The sequence below is a fragment of the Sinocyclocheilus rhinocerous genome, unplaced genomic scaffold (genome assembly GCF_001515625.1).
Source record: "Sinocyclocheilus rhinocerous isolate Xijiao unplaced genomic scaffold, SAMN03320098_v1.1 scaffold1140, whole genome shotgun sequence".
Classification (NCBI taxonomy): Eukaryota; Metazoa; Chordata; class Actinopteri; order Cypriniformes; family Cyprinidae; genus Sinocyclocheilus; species Sinocyclocheilus rhinocerous.
In genome coordinates this window covers 176982-197957 of record NW_015652168.1, presented here as the reverse complement: position 1 = coordinate 197957, position 20976 = coordinate 176982, and the positions used below count along the sequence as shown (strand labels likewise).

The window sequence follows — 20976 nt, the reverse complement described above, 5'->3', positions numbered from 1 at the left end:
ACACACACACACACACACACACACACACACACACACACACACACGCCATTCGGTATTGTACCCCTCAAATACACTCTGTCTCCACAGGAGGGATGTTCACACATATAAGAAAATTCTGTTATCATTTACTTACCTAACCAAACCCATACCCGTACAATTAAAATGATTTTAAATGTACTTTAAAGTAAAATTTTGTCAAAGTGTACTTTGTAAAGGTGTATTTAAGTGTGTTAAACTGCATGTATTTTTTTTTTATATGGAAGCCCATTTCTGCCACTGAATAAAAATTATAAAAAGGTAATTGCGACTTTTTATCTCGCAATTCGGACTTTTTGCAATTTATAAAGTCAGAATATCAGGATATAAACTTGCAATTGCAAGAAATAGTCAGAATTGCAATTCAGATTTTTTTCTCGCAAATGTGAGTTTGTATCTCAAATTTCTGACTTTTTTCTCACAATTGTGAGATACAAACTCGCAATTCTGCACATATGTGACCCTGGACCACAAAACCAGTCAAAAGGGTAAATTTTTTCGAAATTGAGAGTTATGCATCGTCTGAAAGCTGAATAAATAGGCTTTCCATTGATGTATGGTTTGTTAGGATAGGACAATATTTGGCCGAGATACAACTATTTGAAAATCTGGAATCTGAGGGTGCAAAAAAATCTAAATATTGAGAAAATCATCTTTAAAGTTGTTCAAATGAAGTTCTTAGCAATGCATATTACTAATCAAAAATTAAGTTTTGATATATTTACAGTAGGAAATTTACTAAATATCTTCATGGAACATGATCTTTACTTAATATCCTAATGATTTTTGGCATAAGAGAAAAATCTATAATTTTGACCCATACAATGTATTGTTGGCTATTGCTACAAATATACCCCAGTGACTTAAGACTGCTTTTGTGCTGCAGGGTCACATATCTGTATTTTTCCCCCCTCAGAACTGGACTTTATAACTCACAATTGTGTGTTTATATCTCACAATTCTGAGAAAAACAACTCAAAATTTTGAGTTTTTATCATGCAATTCTGACTTTATTTCTCAGAATTGCGAGTTTATATCTCACAGTTCTGAGTCATGCAATTCTGAGCGAAAAAAAAAAAGTCAAGAGTTGTAAAACAAAAACACAATTACCTTTTTTTTTATTTTATTCAGTGGCGGATTAACCAATGATTTTCAAAATCATTCTGGTGACAAAAAATGACTTCTAATGAGGCTAATGGCTTCTGTTTCTTTTCCTCACTCCCACCAAACGTCTGTTTTGGGAGTATATGTAAGTTTGTTGAGCAGGTACAGAATTCCACGAAAGGGGGGATTGCTTTACAGCAGCAACAAATGGATGTCTACAGCGATCGACTGTAATTACGACAGTGAATTCCACTCACATAACTGTAGGGCGTAAAAATACACAAAACCGTTGTACTCTACGTACATTTAAGAGGCATTTTGTTGCAATAAGATCTGAAGTACACTACAAGTGCACATTCAATACAATTAAGCGCAATTCCTTTTCCTGGCCGCTCTTTTTCTAAAACGAAAATAACTGGAGAGTGACTCTAATGTATGGTTACAATGCAGGTTAGAATCAGTGGTATTCGGCAACACAGCATTTTTGTTGTACATACAAGTTTTGTTTCAGAGCTCCAAAGAGGGTAAGATTATCAGTGAACAACTTTACTTTAAATCCTTTTCTCAGAACACTTTGAACAAAGTCCATATGTCATATAAACAATTTTTATGATAGTTTTTGGGAGCTTGGCAGACGCAGTCTGCATTTAATTTCATTATATGTGGGGAAAAAAGCAGCCAGGATATTTGAGAATTAACCTTTTGTGTTCCATGGAAGAAATTAAGGCATACATGTTTGGAATCTACTCCAACTGTACAATACTCTTTCTCTTAACCCCTCAATCTTGGCATCACATATTGTGTTTTATGACCACTCTACCTCTCCAAAACTTTCTAACAAACATCCATTAGACACCCTCATAGGTGTTACGGTAGTTGTCGACCCAGTAATCACCTCACAGAATAGAGATGACGCTGATAACAGACCGTTTAAAAGCGCCCAGCACACTGGTCAGCTGGTATTGTGCCGTCTCCATGCCAGGTGGGCGATTCACTACAGATGCCACATGTAGCAGCCGAGCTAAAGTGGGCAAGGTTGGCACCAGCTCCAGCCTCTGTGCCCAAGCGGTGTCATTGTGGAGCCAGAGAGGCATCAGTATTACACGCTTCCTTGGTTCATCCCCATGGACGCGGGCGACTAATTGCACAAACTGTGCCAGCGCAGATGAGGAGTGATTTGGCGCTGATGGGATGGGCTAATACAGGCAGGCTGGAGGTAAGGAAGAAAATCAATGAGCTTGAGGGCCGAGAGAGAGAGAGAGAGAGAGCGAGAGAGAAACAGACAGCCACCCACCGACAAAGTGTGAGCCCCTTTATGCCTATAACAGACCGTTTAAAAGCGCCCAGCACACTGGTCAGCTGGTATTGTGCCGTCTCCATGCCAGGTGGGCGATTCACTACAGATGCCACATGTAGCAGCCGAGCTAAAGTGGGCAAGGTTGGCACCAGCTCCAGCCTCTGTGCCCAAGCGGTGTCATTGTGGAGCCAGAGAGGCATCAGTATTACACGCTTCCTTGGTTCATCCCCATGGACGCGGGCGACTAATTGCACAAACTGTGCCAGCGCAGATGAGGAGTGATTTGGCGCTGATGGGATGGGCTAATACAGGCAGGCTGGAGGTAAGGAAGAAAATCAATGAGCTTGAGGGCCGAGAGAGAGAGAGAGAGCGAGAGAGAAACAGACAGCCACCCACCGACAAAGTGTGAGCCCCTTTATGCCTGATGGAGTAAACACATATAAAACTCTCAGAGCTACTGACCTCAAAAGCATTAGTTTGTGTGTCACACATATCTGCTGTAGATTTCATTAAATATATACATTTTATCATCATGTACTTTCCTGGAAATCAAACCCATGGCTTTGCCTTTTCTACACTCGGGACTGTGCTGTGCACCTTGCTTAATTTGTAAATAGTGGAACCAGAACAAGGACTGGTGAGGGATCAAGCAGGTTTGAAGGAGTGACGAATCTGGCAAGACTGGGAGATGAGGGAGTGTGTTTGACACCTAATCAACACTGCAAGCAAGCACCTCAATATAACCACCTCTCTCACTAATCGACAAAGCTGATAGAACTGGAGCTGCTACAAAATAAACAGCTTTGTTCATTACCATGGAAGGGATTAAGTTTTCCTGCATTGCAACGCCCGCTTGTTGTGTACATCGGGTGTAACAGGTGCATTGATAGCTTTGGCACAGTCGTGGTGAGTTTCCTAATAACTTCTATTGGCATAAATGAATGTAAATAAGATTATTCTGCAAGCTAGGATCATTTTCTCCTGACTACACTAGTGGAATAGACTCTTAAGATAACCTCAACAAACAGCATTTGTGTGTATCCCAAGATGTGACACACATCAGATATGATTCAACTCACAATGTAGCGGAAGTAGCGACAGATCTCTTCTTCTGTATTGTGACGTATTTCTGCTATGCAATGGAAAAACGTAGACCAGGGTCTTGGTTCAACCTACTGAAGTCCTGCATATGTCACCAGAGGGAAATCTGTCATTTTACTGGAGAAAACAAGTATGATATTTTGATTAAAAATTTAAAATTGAAACATATGCACAGCTCTAAGCATCAATTTATGAGGTCAACTGAGGTTGGGGATCCACTAAAACACATGCCTGGTCCAATTTCAGAGGTACCGGATCTGTATCTGACTTGCTTCGGCACAAATTAAAGCCTGAGTTGTGTATTAAAACACCTTCTAGTAGTGACTATTCACAATATTGCACTACATCTCATGCCTTACGGTGTAAATTTCATCTGAACTAAATCGAAATTGAACACAATACATCAAAGCACGTTTCCATGTGATTGTAAGGGTGCTGTGTTTATATCCATGACTTTGCCTACAGACCAGCTTGTATGTCTCAGCTGGGGGAGGGGACACATCCTTGCTGTAGGTGTTGTGGCCACGTCTGTAGGGGGGAATTGAGGCTTCAGAGCGAATCAATGCGTTTGAACTGAGGGATTGCAGCGGAGAGCCGCCACGGCAGCGCATAGCCAGCTGGAGCACGCACACCCACGCACACATGCATGCTGTCAGCCCGGCGCTCCCTATCTCCCTTCACTGTCACCACCTTTCTTTCATGCAGACAGGACCGAGAAAGAGAGAATTTTAATGGGGGTCTCATCTGAGCTCTCTGAGGTGTTAGCTATGGTCAGGGAGATAGACAGAGAGAGGAGGCTCTTATGACAATTGATGAAAAGGCTTCTCTCTATTCCGATCTATTCTCAATGGAGGAATGCATATCTCTTGCACACAAGTCCTTTCTTTCACCTCATATGTATGCAAATCAAGCATCCTATGCAAATGGGCCAGGCTGGCGAGGAGGGGGGCTTTCAAACCTGCTGTGCCTCCAGCTTCCAATCAGTTATTCTTGACGCGCACGGCGGAGTGCACCTGAATCCACGGGTGAATGGAAATCCTGCTGCAGTTCTGTAGTCGGCGTCATGCCATTCACCTCGTCGCACCGCCGATGATCGGAGTAGCTGCTGCCAGGCTTTGCATTAGTTGCTGGCATCTGCATCTGCTCCACGCCCTACAGCGGCACCATTGTCGCACCATGGCCCTGAACTTCTTGTATGTGATGCTAACCTGCTTTCTCAGGCACGGCTGTTTGCGCCTTCTGGTGAGAGACTTAGCAGGCCGACGGCATCATTTGCTTTCACGCTTCAGAGCCACAATTCCCCCCACCTCTACCTTTCTGTGTCTCTCTCTCTCTCTCTCGCATGTGTGAGGATGGGGATCTTGTGAGGGAGAGACAGTGTTTTCCAGCCTCAAAGCTCTAAACTGTCAGAGAATGTATGTGCAGATGCGACTCCTGCGTGGTGTGGTGTCAAAGCACCCAGCACAGGCGAATGCCAATGCCTTTAAGAGACCTTCATCTGAGATCAGATTTGCATGGACTACTTGATCTGAAATTGTAGAGTTTTATTTGTGTTGTGACTTAAAGGGATAGTTCACCCCCCACCCCAAAAAAAGGAAATTCTGTCATCATTATTCACTCTTTTGTGTTCTATGGAAGAAGTCAGAACGACATAAGGAAAAAATTTGAAAGAATGTTCACACTGTTCTTTTCCAACAAAAGCATACAATAATGAAACTTTTTTCATTGTTCCATTGACAAAAGAATGACGGACTGTGTCGGTTTTGAATCAGATTTTTGGGTGCAAAAATCCCGTAACCATTCAAGACCCCAAGACATGCATCATGAAAGTCACACATAAATAACAATGTGAAGAGAGTTACTGAATGTTGCTTTGGGTAAAAAAATTTTTTCAGATTGATGGTACTTCTCCAGAGAGGCTCAGCTGTGCTGATATACTGGTTAAAACACCCAAACAGCAGTAAGTCAGGAGCCTGTAAGGCGTACACTGAGCCGCTGAGTTAATATCCTAAAACAACCTGTCATGTACTACACACACATTTATCACCCAGAGCTCATGTATGTGCAGACATAGCCCTAGCACAAACTACTATGCACAAACACACAACCCTCACCTGAAAACACGAACAAGCGTGCAAACACATTTCATCTTAGCCACAAACCCTCATAGCTGCTGTTTGTAGTTGGTCCAGTTTACAAAAGTGACTGCAGAATCACCAAAGCAGCTAGGCTAAGGCCTGAAACATACTTCACGAAAGTATGCAAATTCGATTTCATATTCGATTCGAGTTAAAAGATGTGTCAGAGCAGAATTTCCTAAATGCAAGTAGTTGTTGCATTCTCAGCATTGCCAAAAGGGGCACTATAGCAGGTATTTGTCAAATGTCTTTTACATTCAATTTCTCTTTCAGATACTGCCATGAGTTTGAAGAGAATCTTATAGAGTAAATGAAAGTTTAGCTATATACCTGAAGAATGAAACAGACCTTATTACTCCATGGTGATAAATTGGCCAAACATTTGCATGCAAGTTATGCTCATATGAGTTGTTGTCTTTCATGTGTTGCTCTAAATTCCGTATTTATCTCCCTTTCATCCAAAGCTCATCACTGTGAAAACTTGCTTTGTGGTCTTCAAGGATGGTGTCAAAGGGAAAAAACTAGCCTGGCTCATATCAAAGATCTACTCTTTGAATGGGTCTTGAAATGCTTTAGGCATTTCCTGTCCCAATGTCAAACCAACAGCATCAATCATATTTTTTAAATGCACAACACCACACACACACACATTTCTGCACAGGAAATCTGAAGATGTTTATGAGATCTGTTGGTGAAAGAGAGAAAATACTGCCACAAGGACTGCATTAGAAAGGTATAGAGGGTGACAGAATGAGAGAGACAGAGAACTGGAGTGCTATTGTGTAGACTTCACCCAGGTGCAGGACACATTGAGTCAGACAGGAGCCTCAGCTGACTGCTCCATTTTCCGAGCTGCACAGACACCACTGTCCTCCATCCACTCAAAAAAGAAGAGCGAGAAAGAGACGTTTCCCCAGCAGGAGGACATGACCTTCAGTATATCCCTGCATCCAGCCCCTTTAGCTTGCAGTCGCAAACACAGCCCTCTTTAAACCACAGCTCTTCACTCAATTACGTTGCAGGTAATTTGTGTGGTATTGGAGATTAAAGTTTAATTAGGGAGACGGTAGTAATTTGAGCCTGGGTTTAATATAATCACGGTGAACTGGCTGCTTGTGAAGTGCCCTGATGTCAGGCTGAGGTAGATAGGATCCAATTGCGATTTTTCATCAACAAAGAGCAAAGAATCCCGACTCCCCCAGCCCTCTACTGGCTTGGCTGAGATCCACCAGCACATTTTCACTCACCCATCCCTGTCCACACTCCCCCACCACACATACACACTCACAGCCCTCTAGCAAACAGCAGCACAGAAGGTTTGGACAGAGAGGGAGAGCAAGAAAAAAGGAAAACAAGAGAATGAAAGAGAGCGGGAAATAAATATGCCAAAGCCAGTGCGTCCCTTTGTCGTAGACCTCATTCGCAAGCCACAGACTCTCAGAGCATCAGAGAAAGCATTTCTGACAGAGCAATCGAATCGGTGGGCACTTTTCAAAGAGCAAATCCTCTCCCCCAACCACCACCCACCCTAGCCTCGAGATGGTCCTCACTGCAGAACACAAGATCCAACATCCAGATCCAACTCCTCCCACCTTACATATACCTAAACCTACCCGTCTCCACCCCCCGATCCCTAAACCCACCCATCTCCACCCCTAAACCTACCACTCTCCACCCCCTAGATCTGGATCCAACCACGCCCCCTGGATCTTATGTTCTGCAGTGAGGGGCTACTGCCAGCCTCGGCAAGATAGAAAGACTCGTACGCTCTGTCAAAGAGCATATTGTTGCGTGGATGTGTGCATTTGCGTTCTGAAGGAATTGAACACAGGGGCGTGTGGAGGCGGTCAGCATTAGGGGTCTAAAAGAAGCCAAACAATAGATTCCAAACAGGATTTTATAAGACACTGGGAGCCTCGTCCCAGAGTCAATTTGATTCCACTAGATGTCGATGCCAAAACGAAAAGAGGGGGGAGGGAAATCAATGACAAAACTGCCTGGCAATAACGATCTCCATTCCATCTTCAACCATCCATCCATCTCTCCCTCCCTTCCTCATCTACTATCTCATTCCTGCTTTCCCTGCAGTCTACCCCTTCAGCCTGCTCTGATTTCATCCATACTGTCAGTGGATTGTTGAAAGAGAGGCTTTTAGTGTCAACCATTCTGGATTTTCAGCGCTAGGAAATTCCCCTGCTCATTCCTCAGGTAACAGGACGGTGGTTGATAAGGCAGAAAGTTGGGATGACATACATGGAGCACGAAGAGACCGGGAACATCAAGGGCACCTTCCGGGAATCGCCCGAGGTTCTGGCACAAAATAGAAAAGACCCCAGCATGTGCACCTCAGCAACCTCCCTAAACCTTGCCACATACACTTCAGTTCGTTTTTCACCGCTTTCTTCTTTTCTCCTTTAATTGTATTATAATGTCCTTTATTTTGCATCCTCTACGTGGCAACCTTGAATTCCGGCCCGTTCTTTCACTCATCCTGCATTTAGACAAACCTAAGTCTAAGCCAAGTGAGTGTCCATATCAGCTGTCATTGCTGGAGCAGAGAGCGACTCTCTCTGATGGTTCTCTCTCCGATGGGAGTGAGATGAAATGATGATCTGCTATGCAAATAGATCAAATTGGCACGATCTTGTGGCCAAGCGTCAGAGATACGCAGATTTGCCATTCAGACAGAGTACAGTGACTGTTATGTCTTTCCAATAAACCGCCTGTCTGACAATTATGGCAGGGAGGTAAACAGATAGACTGATATCTATGCCACACTGGGAGCTGATAGCAATGGAAGAGTAGAAAGCTGCCCATGGGAAATACGATGGAGTAAAGCACAAAAGGGGTAGAGGTGTGTGGGGAAACATGGGCTGTGTCTCAAAATCTGGTGAGCTAACTTATGGCGCTTTTCCACTGCATGGTACGACTCGGCTCGGCACGGCTCAGTACGGCTCGGCACGGTTTGCGTTTCCACTGCAGTTCAGTACCGCTTTAGAGTGGGCGGGATTATTCACATGTCGTTATAGTTGCGCCGCCTCTACTACCACGACTCCTAAAAAAAAACGTTTTCATTCCGCGTCGCCCCATCAAGCTCTCGCTGGATCCGCTCCTCTGCTATCAACAAGAGGAACGTCTGTTCTTCCGCAACAGACAACAAAACTTTTTGGTTGTTAAAAAAAAGGTGCGCTCGTTCAAAACAGTTCTGTTCGATCCTTCGCTGGCTGTGCTGATTTAAATCTAGCGGTTCTGTTGTGTTTGTGTCACAAGGCAGGTAGTGACGATTCTCTCCGGCCAATCCGTGATCAGCAGAGTTTACACGTCACGTTTTGGTAACGGTACGGTTCACTTGGAACCCCAAACGAGGTGGTACTAAAAAAAGTACCAGGTACCAGGTACTGTACCCAGTGGAAAACTCCCAAAAGTGAACCGTACTGAGCCGTACCGTGCCGTACCATGCAGTGGAAAAGCGCCACTAGACAGCGTTTGGGGACCATATGTAAATGCAGCATTTTGGGGCATCATAGACACAGAAAGCTCTTTACCATAACAGTGTTTTTTGTCATGACATTTGCACTCCCAGTCAGTTGAGGTAGTGAGTTGTCTGCGTAGACAGCATGTTTGGATATTATGCAGAATTTTGGGGCATCAAAGCCTACTAGACAGTATTTTTAAGAACCACTAAGGAAACACTAAGTACCGATACACGTGATGCCCAGAAACACTGTCTAGGTAAGCAGCTGGTTTGGTTTTGAGCCTCGGTCTTTGTCTGTCACTGCTCTGCAGCTCCTGAATGCAACAACACACGGCTTCGTCTCAAGGTCACTGCCAGCGTGTCCCCCGCTTCAGGGTAGAAAGGTTAATCTGTAGTTAAGGAGGAGCCAAAATAGGACAGAGCAGGGGTGCGGTGCAGAGATATGAGACAGAAAGAAAAGATGTGTGAAAGAGAGAGAGATATTGGTAGCGTGAGTGACACTGCGACCGCTTCACATCATCAATTAGCCAAGCTGAAGTGGCACAGAACAGGAGCGAGCGCAAAGTGGCGTGCCTCACAGGGAGAAATAAATGACTGTGCCCTTATTGAGCGCAGCAAGGCATATAGCATTTCAGGCCAGTAATGTCATTGTGCCTTTGTACCAGCGTTATTGATGAAGTCTGTCTCAAAGAAAATAATCCCTCAGCACGCCATCATTTGAGACTTCTCATTCCGTCTGAAAGATCAATGTAAGCGATCTTCGGGACAGAAAATGCGCTGGGAGAACAAAACGCAGCGAGCGTGAGTGCGGGCTGGGGGTGTGGAGAGCGTGGCCACAGTGGAGCGCTGCAGCAGAGAGAGGGTGAGATCAAAGCAGAGCGCTGCTTCACTGGAGCGCAGCACTGGAAGACTAGAGCGCAGCGGTCTCACCTGCCGCAAAACCTCTCTCTCTGTACATCTGCTGCACCTCACCCCTTTACTCGGCTAATGCCCTCTCCTGCACACGCAGACCTGCTGAAGAATATCAATCAGCCTTGCGCCCCAATTTATAGCAGCTCTTTCTTTTAAATGTAGAGTCGCAATTCCCCAGATACCATGTGCCTGGTTATATGCGCACGTACAGGCTTGTTCCTTGTTGCCACGGTAGCTGTCGTTCTCTGCATCTCAGAATTGAGAGATGTTGTGTGCCATCAGCAGTTGGCTTTATGTTTAGTCCTCCACAAAGCAGCTTAAAGCCTATCGTGCTGGTGCAAACATGCAGTTCAATCTCATTGAGATTTTATTCAGGTATTAGGGCTCTCGGAGAGGAGCTTTAGACCTGATTTACCTGTGCACACAAACACACACACCACACGTCTTTCGCTTAGTATCACATACTCTAATGCACAGACAAAAATCGTTTACAGGAAGAGGACTCTCATCATGCCATACCCCGCACCCTCTCTAAACAGCTCTTATTTCAGACCCCTGAGGTGTGATGCCTTGGGCACCGCTGGCACAGATGAAATGGGCACCAGGCACCGAGGGCAGGTTTGCTTTTTCGCTCCCCTTAGCGTCGCCATGCCAACGGTGGCAGGTTTCAGCATTTAAAGGGCAAGCTTTGCAGCCTCCTAATAGAGGAAGCAGCAAAATAACTCAATGTATTCTGGAGGAAAAAGCGTTGAGTGCAATTCTAAGCTAATTGGAGGATTTGTGTCTTCTGCGCAAGTCATTCAAAAGTATCGCCTGCTTCCGCAATCAGATGCAGTCATTATCACATTGTTGATATTATGACTCATGATTTTTGAATGATGAGGTTGTCAGTAAAAAGGCAATTATGTCGAACATCGCCACATCTGAGAAGATCTTACGTAATCCATTTATCACATAAGATCTATAAGCAGTCATGTATTTTTTTCAATGACTACTGACACAAATAGGGTAGTAAACTCTTTTTTAAAAGTACAATTTAAAATTGATTTGTGATTTGTGTGAAGTGTCGTCATCCTGAACAAAAACAGTAATGGAATACAAATATATGGAAGCCCGTTTCCGCCACTTAATAAAAATAAAAAAGGTAATTACGACTTTTTATCTCACAATTCTGACTTTTTTTCTCAGAATTGTGAGATTTAAACTAGCAATTCTGAGAAATAAAGTCATAATTCTGAGAAATAAAGAAATAAAGAATTGTGTTTATATCTCGCAATTGTGACTTTTTTCTTTGAATAACACGCAATTGCGAGTTTATATCATGCAATTCTGGGAAAATTAGTCAGAATTGTGAGATGCAAACTCGCAATTGCGAGAAAAAAAGTCAAAATTGTGAGATAAAAACTCGCAATTACCTTTTTTTTTTTTCATTGGTGGAAACGGGCTTCCATACAAATGTGTACTATATGATGTAGATGGAAATGCTTACTGCAAAGATAAATTATTGAAAATTGTACATGGGACATTTTAACTAAATTGGAGAAGTCATGAAGCTGATTCATTTGTAATTAAAAGCTATAATAGTGTACTCTTTATTGACCTCTCCTTTTGTCTTGTAATAGGTCAATTGTAAACACTTGAAATACTGTGAAGAAGAACAGAATGTTCCAGACATTCCAGGTGTCTGTTGCGGACAATGCCTTTCACCCTTTATTTTCCAGAGACCGCTGTTTCTCTGTATGGTTCTGTTCTTTCAAAGTTCAGTAAAAAGCCGCAGTGATGTCAATCAAAATGACATCTCCGAGAGATAGGCCTCATGCCTGGCCAAGACAGACAATCCAGTTGAAAGCCTCCGATCTGATTAGCATCTTTCAGTCCACTGTGAACCATTCAAAGCCATATGAGCCATCTCTGGAAAACCGAAACTCTTATATAATAATATTTTTTACCCCCCAATTGTATCTTGAACATATTTGCCTTTGGATTCAGGTTGTAAAGTACGCTTTTACTAAATGAATGCATCTAACTTGTATGTATGTGTGTGCAGTTCTTGCAGGAAGCAGATTAAATCTGGTCCTCAAATTCAGTTCATGTCCTTAACGGACTGCATGAAATTGAATCGACCCCCTACCCTGACCTTCACTCCCACCTCCTTTCCTTCTTCCTTGGCATCTTCTTTCCTGACTCAGTGTTTGCTTTGGTTGAAAGCTCCTTATGTGCAGATTGTCTTTCTTGCGCCTTATGCCCCTCAGTCTCATAACTAAGCTGTTTTATGAAGGATTCAGAAAATGCCAGAGAGCTGGTTTATTGGTTTATTATTTCTCAGATCCATCAGTGTGAGAGTATTCCTTCACTGTTTTTCTAAACCAGGGAATTTGTATTAATATAGATCTTGACTGCAGTGGTGGTACTAGCTTGTATGGCGCACTGGTCGAACCACCCCTTCTGCCACCCCTTACATAATTTGAAGAAAAAAAAACTACAATGCAGAACATACACACAAATGGAGTGACACCTTTACACACACACACACACACATAAAGTTGTGACATGATTGCAAAAAAGATATATATATTATAAATAAAAAAATATACAAAAAAAATGCTGAAGTGGTAAATTGATGTTTTAATAATGACTTGATAATGTCTAAATATAAATCTAAATGAAAAATTTGGGAATGATATATGAGGCATTGAGTAATCCTCTGCTGCCATCTAGTGCCAATCATGTTATTAGGAAAACTTGAAATCACATCATATGACCCCTTTAAATTCATAAATTCAAAGTTTTTTTCCAATAGATGGCAGCAATCTTTCACTAAACCATGGCACACGTTTTACTCATTTCATCTAGTTTGAGAAACGTAGATCTTCTTTAAAGTGACTTTTTCAAAAAATGCTATTCTTTTTAATGATCTCAAATTGAGGTAAATAAAAAAATACCATAAATCCCTCCAAAACTGCCCAAGTGCCCAGTAAAAACATTAATGAGAGATATTACATTTGTTTAAAAGATTACATATGTGTAATAGCATAGCAAGCAACATAGCAAAAGGTAAGTGATATTGGCCTATTTTATTATATGCATAATATTATACTCATAACGAGATGAGTGATAGCTGCAAACATACCTTTATTTGTTTCACGTTTCCCCTCTTCATTTTCCTAATTTAGGCCCCTGGTATTTCTCCCAGTGTCCCAACCAGATTAACTGACCCACACAGCGACATCATTGACCTGATGTGCAAATGAGCAGTAAAACTAGGATTGTGCTTTTGTGCATTTTTCTTTCCCCCGTGGGCGCCCAGTGCCACCCTGCCACCCTGGGCAGTTGCCCACGTCACCCATGCTTAAATCCACCACTGCTTGACTGTATGAAGCCTTCATAGGCAGCCTCCAAATTAAATTAGAACATCATAAGTGACTGTAGTGGACATAAACAAATGTTTAGTGAAATGTATTGTTAATAGAATGGAACTAAAAAAATAATAATTTTTAGACTAATAAATTACATTCATAAATGATATTTCTCTCAAACATTTGTCACTTACATTGCCTTATTCATAAAAGACTCAAAATAAGCCCTTATATGTCTCACTTAGACTGTGAGCATTTGTATGTATTTTAGATATTTTTAAGAGACCTTTGCACATCCCCTACATAATCCATAGGAAATGCATAATTGAGACATGATTGTCCAACACTCAATCTGAGAGTTAGAGTGAAACCTGCCTCCAGAGTTGATGTAATCAAGGAAAGGTTGAGATAAACACACATGCAGACATAACAGAGCATACTCTGTTTATACATGCAGTCACTCTACTGTTAATGAATGATTGCATTTTGTAATGAAAGGTCTCATGGGGAATTCTGCCTCAAAGTACGTAGAAGCTCATTGAGCTCACAGCTGGCTTAAACATATTCCTCCACAGTCTCTGTTTCTGCATCAACAAGCCTCAAAAATACAACATGAAGAAGAAATACTGCAAACAGCGCCTACAAATCAAGAAACAGGAATAGAATTTTTACCTATGTATCTTTAATAAGTTGGCATCAATTCACACCTACTCTGTAGCACTACAGAAACTAAGTCTGAGAAATATAGCCATAGATTTCGACTCATTTTGGATATGGGCCAGTCCATGCTGGTACAGTCATGGTTAGTTCTACAGTAAGAGTATCTTTGTCATTATTGGGCACCCCAGGAGACCAATTCTGCCCTCTCAGCAGACCTAGAAAACACACAAGTCTTTAATCAGCTGCAGTGGATGTCATGAAGTATGTTCAAACAAGATGATCTGAATGCCAATGATTCCACAAAAAATCTGTATGGGAACAAATTTAATGTTTAACTTAAACATATTAATCCACCACATTGTGCAGTTGCAATAATATGTGGAAGGGAAAGCAGGATCAATCATGTCACTTGCACATTCTGGCCAGCTTGTACATTCCGCCACATACTGTATGCATTTTTAATGGCTTAAAGCATAGATCCCGAGTGGTCCTATTTGGGTCACTGTGTAAACAAGCAGAGCAGCAAACAAGCAAAACTGAAGCAGTGGTGGATGGTGGGGCCTCTTGGGAGGCTACTAAGAGGGGAGCACGTTGCTCTTGGGCCTGATGGCTTCAGACAGTGCGCTAGTGAGATGAATAATGTGTGTGTCTGATGGGACTGGGCGGCCATCCCTCGACAGGCCTACAGCACTGGAGTGGAGAAATAGAACAGCCTCCATCTATGCCTACAAAACACACACTTGCTACTTCAAACTCACTGTTGAGAGAAAAGAATATTACCAGAAAATCGCATTATCAACTGTATCAAATTACTGAGCAAGAAATATGCAAATAGCGCAGATCGAAAACAAAGTAACACTAATAATAGAATCCTCTTATTGCACATGCACGATATTGAATATAATGCTGGTTTTATTTTAATATAACACTTCATGAACCAATAATAAAATGCTTTGTTTGTTTGTATCCATGGTCCTTGTGAACACATCTTTTTAAGACGTGTGTTTAAGAAAATTAATAATAATAATAATAATAATATGCTGCACCTATCATAGGTATTTACCACAGAAGATGATACCACCAAAATGCAGAACAAATAGGCTCAAATTCCTAGATTCAATAAAATACAACAATGATTGATTGCAGCTGCAGTAAGGGAGAGTAACATTTTATAGTCTCATTGAGAGATATATGATTTGATTTTATGAATGACCGAATACCTGTATATTCTAATATGACTTGTTTTAGGGCAAATACAGCAATGAATTCAAATTAATTGAATTAGAGAATAATCACTGATAAGAAAATGAAGCCACTAAGCACAGACTCTCTTTCTATTTTTTTCTCTCTCTCTTTCCAAAGAGCCCCGTAGCTGGAGTCATGCAGTCCTTCAGAGAGCGAAGTGGTTTCCATGGCAACCAGCACTGCTACCAGCAGGAACCCCAAGAATTATCGCGCCTTGAGAGTTATAGACATCATCACAGCCAGTCCAGACAGGGCTACGAGCCACACTCTCTAGCTGCTGCAGGGATGTCAACAGAGGGAGTGGGTTCTAAAGATTGTTATGGACAGCAGACCTATCCCATCTACACCAGCACCAGTGGTACTCAGACTAAAAAAACTTATAGAGGAGCCAAAACTCCAAACCAGCATCTGCAGGCTGGCTACAGCAATCACATGGGCACTGGATACACAACCCAGTACATGAGTGAAGGTCACTTGCAGCAAAAATGGGATGAGTCACCTCAGATGACCCAATTTGAGCAGGACATGGGACGACTGGAGTCTGGGGTCAGTGGGTCATCCCAGTATCTAGAGCAGAACATGCTAGCTATCTCTCAAAGTCAGTGCCATCTACCTTCGCAGTCCTCTGCCCCAACCTATACAAGTCCCCATCAACAGGGCCTCCCACCCAATCCAGCACCATCTCCTTTACTGTATCCACAGGGTCACCTTCATTTCCCTCAGCACTCACAACCCCCGTCTTCATCTTCGTCATCTTATATGGAGAAATGTAATACAATGCCACATGGCTACAAAGGCTATGGTATACCACCTAATGTCCAGTATGGAAGACAACTCAGCAATCACAACAGTCTAAAGCAGAGTGGATACAGACCTCAGAATAATTATGGTTATCAGCAAACTCCATCAAGATCAGGATTTGATCAGGGTTCCCTGCAAGGAATGTCTGGTACACAAGAGAACCTTCAGAAATTCCAGCACTACAATCAACCCCAGCAAAACTACTGCATAACAGATATTTCTGTAAGGTCACCAGAACAATACTACCAGACCTGCAGTCCTAGTTCTAGTCATTCACCTGCAAGGTCTGTGGGAAGATCTCCCTCATACAATTCCACACCATCCCCCTTAATGCCAAACCCCGATTCATTCCAGTATGGCCAACCTCCCATCAACCCTGGGGCTTCATCATCCACAGGTTTGCAAGACCAAAATATGCTGATGCCCCCTCATACTCATTCATCACCCAGTGTGAACCACCAGTCCCAGAGCTATTCTGGCTCCATGAAAGAACGATTTTCGGAAAAGCTCTTGTCCAACCCCAGTTTGTGGAGCCTCAATGCCCTGACGTCTCAGGTTGAAAACATCTCCAACAATGTCCAGCATCTGCTGCTGTCTGAGGCCCTTATGGCTAACAAAAAGACCAGCAAGCGAAATCATCCAAAAAAGGGAGAAGACTTCAGAGGTCAGTTAAAGGGTATGGAAGAGTCATCTTGTCCTGATAACCAACATGGTGCTCCTCCATCTGATGCTTACACCATTTCCAGGTCCATGACAGCAGAACTGCAGGAGGGAGGATACTCTAACAGCACTGAGGACCAGATGGACAGGAGCTACTACTATTTTGGGCAGGAAAAAGGTCAAGCACAAACCCAGACACACTCACATCTCAGCCTTGACACAGTGTCTACTTGCTCCTTAAACTCAGCTGATGATGTATCCGTTAGGTCAGGTGACTCAGTTCGAAGTCTCCAGAGTGTAGCGTCTGAGGATAATCTCAACTGTGACCCAAGAGTACAGAGAGTATTGACTGGAGAAGTGCCCAACAGCTCTCTCCGTTGCATTAGAGATGAGAGGTCTCCTATCAGTGTAACAGCTCCAAGTCCTATGAAACAAGAGAGTAATTCACCACCAGACATAAAGAGTTCAGAGAGCACTCTAAAGGAGAACTTTGAGGAGTCAGCATGGACTGAGAGGATGACTGATGAGGAGGAAACTGGACAAAGAAAGCTGTCTGCAGTGCATGAGTGCAAAGGAGAGGTTGCAGGAAAGCAAGAGAAGTGGCTGGAGGATGAGAAAAGTGCTTCTCTTTTTCATAAAATAAATAAAGCAGTATTAGAGGAAGGTTATTCATACGAAACAGAAGAAAATATCTACCAAGGACTGCAAAACAAATTTGATTCAGAAAAAGAAAACTCAGCGGAGATGGACTGTTTTTCTGAACTTAATCACAAATGTAATGAAGGCACAGAAATAAAGTTAGAAAATTTCAAATCAGAGCCACAGACCAATGCTGAAATGTTTGTGAAAACATCACCCAGCAATTCAGGCACTGATCTGTATTTGCCGGAGAAAGAAGAAAATTCAAAGATTGGGAATTCCATTGAGAGCCTCACATGCACTGAGGGACCAGTGGACACCATTGAGGAGCAGCCGTCTGTCCTCTCCCATAATTCCACTGAGGTGAGAGATGAAAAGGAGAGTCTGACAACCTCAGAGGAGGTCATTAATAATAGAGAAAGACCACAAGAGTCCTTTGCAGAAGTCTGCAGTACATTTGAGGAGATGGGAAACATGCCACAAGTCAACACAGAAACTGCAGAAAGCATTGCCCAAGACACACAACACAGAAGCAACGAAAGGAGGTCAGCCATATGTGACATTGCACCTCAGCCTCACACTACCAAGATTGGCTTCTCAGCTTTCAATGAGAAAACAACACCTTTGGCTCAGGCTAGGGATCATCACATTGATCGTAGTGATGCAAAGGTACTGGAGCCTGACTCTCCTCAGTTGCCAGGCAAGTCAATACTGCACTCTGCACCATCTTGGGCTGACACCCCACCCTCTCCCAAAAAAGGGGATGAGGATATGGAACTGGGTATAAGCTGTCCCAGTGCAGTGACTCCCTCGGCCAAACCAGAGCCTATGGCCCCATCTGCACATACAAGAATGTTCGGTAAGAAACATGCACGGGGCAGGAGAAGACTAATGCATTCAAGTGTGGGAATCAGAAGGCAGCTAAGTGTAGAAGGAGACCGTGCTCCACCTTCTGCCAAAAATCCCAGTATGCCCTCCAGCAAAAGCACCCTTCTTCTTGATCAGTTGGAAACTGCCCACCAGGATATTAGCAGTCAAACACCAAAACTTGTGACAGAGAGTTTACCATCAAGGATGTGCACTCGCTCCTATGGTTCACAAAGTAGCCCAAAAGTCTGCCCTCAAGAGAGAAAGAAACCAGGTCCAAAGCCTGGTCCAAAATCAGGTTCAAAACCAGGTGTGAAGCCAGGTCCAAAACCAGGTCCAAAGCCTGGTCCAAAATCAAATCTAAAACCTGGACCAAAGTCTAGTCCAAAATCAATTTCAAAACCTGGTCCAAAACCAGGACCTAAACCTGAAGTTATGCCCAGTGTAAAATCTGGCCCCAAAACAAGTTTAAAATGCACAGGACCCACAGAAAATGCAAAGCCTGGTCCAAAACCTGCTTTAAAGCCAGGTCCTAAACCTGGTCCTCAATCTGTTTCTAAACTAGGCTCAAATCCTGCAGCTTTGGCAAGAGAAATACCTTTTCCAAAGCCAAGTCAAACCACCACAGAGTCAAAGCCAATTGAGGGGTCAGTACCTAAAGGCCGACCAAGAGGAATCACCTCTAAGATCAAATCAATAAAACAAGATGAAAATGTTCAGATTACAAAAGACCATACCAAAGACACACACTGTACACATGAACTTATTTTGAAAGATGTGACCACAGCATTAACTTTGGACACACTTGTTGGTGTTATGGACACCACTATGGATGAAACTGTGGGTTCCACTTTGGAATCTACTCTAGACAGCAGCTGTGTGAAGTCCTTTGCAAGAGACCAAAAGTCCATGGTGCTGAGATCACGGAAACAAACAAGAGAAAAGCTGACTGAAGTTAAAGAGCAAGAGAATGATAAATCAGCTGAGACACCTTCAGCAATGTTCATACACTCACAAATACAGGATATTAGCGTGGATCAGTCATGTAAGACCGAATCTTCAAATCTTGAATTACCTAAGCAGAAGGACGTTTCTACAGACTCACTTCAACAACAAAATGAAGAGGTGGTTTGTATCAAAAGAAAATCCAGTTTATCATCCTCAGAAAGCAAAAAGAGAAAGAAAGGTGTGAAAGAAAGTGAAGTGAAGACACAGGAGCCTCCATCAGATACAGTCACAGGAGTCTGTACTGCAAAGGGAAAGCGAAAGAGAGGACAACATTTACAAGTAAAATCTGTAAGGACCACTTTGACCACTGATAACCCTCCCACTGATGACATAAGTGACATGCCTTCTGTTCCTCCTCAGTGTCCCACTAAAACCAAATATTTGCCTCCTCGGAAAGGCAGGGGACTTAAATATGAGGCAATGGTTCAGAAAATCACATCTCCGGGGTCCAAAAAGCAACCTGTAAATATTCAACCAGATATTGTACCAGAAGAATCAACATTAAAACCTTTGCCACAGGTATCAGAGCAGAAAGAGACAATGAATGCCCCTGAGGTGACTCATGAGGCGGGCGAGAGTACAATAAGTACACAAGAGACCCAAAATACAGGAATTCAAACTCCAAGGAAAAAGAGGAGAAAGTGGGCCACTGTAGAGAGCAGTGATGCACCAGATGTAGCCCTGGAGGCCGGGAGCCTCGTTATCAACACACCAAGGCTAGCCAAACAGAGAGCCATTAAAAACAACCATGAGATGCATCTGAAGCAACGAAAGAGGAGAAGAAAAGGCATTGAACCACCAGAAAGCATCCCCATCATGGAGCCTCCTCACTCCTTCTCTTTACCAGAAACAGGTGAACAGACACAGTATGAGGAGCCACCAGCAGAATTATACTCACCACTAATAAAACCAAAACGAGGCAGGCGGCCATCACTCAAAAACAAACAGGAGGACCTCTCAAGTCAAACAGAAGATGACAAAGTAAAAGAGAAAAAAAAGCCTGGGCCCAAAAAAAAGGTTATGAATGTCCTCAAAGTTGTAGTGAAGAAACCTAACATAAAGACAAAATGCAGCAATGATCTCCGCCCAACAGTGAAAGGAACATTATCAGACTTGCATCCAGCAATGGATAACGGAAAATGTTCTTTTAGACCATATGTACACATTGACAGTTCTTTGGAGCTAGCATCTCTTTGTACCATCGTCAACAGGCCTGAGGAAAAGCAGATGCTCAGCCAGGCAAGAAAAAAGAGTGCAGCTAAAATGAAAAATGTAGTCACAGTTACCAAGGCAAACTCCTCGGTAATGCTACAGGGGCCCTTAGTTAACAAAAGCCTAATTGACAGGTGTCTAGAAAGGACAAAAGACCATAAAGAAGTCCATATGATTTGTGCATTGTATTCAGAGTCATGACAACACAACTGGGAACCAATAACGTCAATCCAGGCTTGACAGTCTGTCAAGGTGCCATTTTGGTGACATTGTAGATGAGATTTTATTATATTGTGTGCTTTATTATATGAGTTTTTGTTCTTTTTGGAGCTTGATAGAACTTTTGTTGTATGGCAAAGAGCTGCATGAAGATTCTTCAAAAGGTTTTCTTCTGTGTTCTACTGAAAAAAGTCTTAGGGGTTTGGAACAGCATGAGAATTAAAGGAATAATCCAGGTTCAACACA

General features: G+C 42.8%; 1 protein-coding gene across 1 annotated transcript in view; it reads left to right on the top strand.

Annotated features, from left to right (window-relative positions):
* Window positions 1-20712, top strand: part of LOC107713937 (retinoic acid-induced protein 1-like) — a 60334-nt gene extending 39622 nt beyond the window's left edge. Inside the window, exon 2 of the mRNA XM_016519603.1 lies at window positions 15442-20712. Within this exon, the coding sequence (XP_016375089.1) occupies window positions 15460-20712 (5253 nt within the window). The 5' untranslated portion in view covers window positions 15442-15459. The remainder of the gene's footprint in view (window positions 1-15441) is intronic.
* The last annotated feature ends 264 nt before the right edge of the window (window positions 20713-20976 follow it).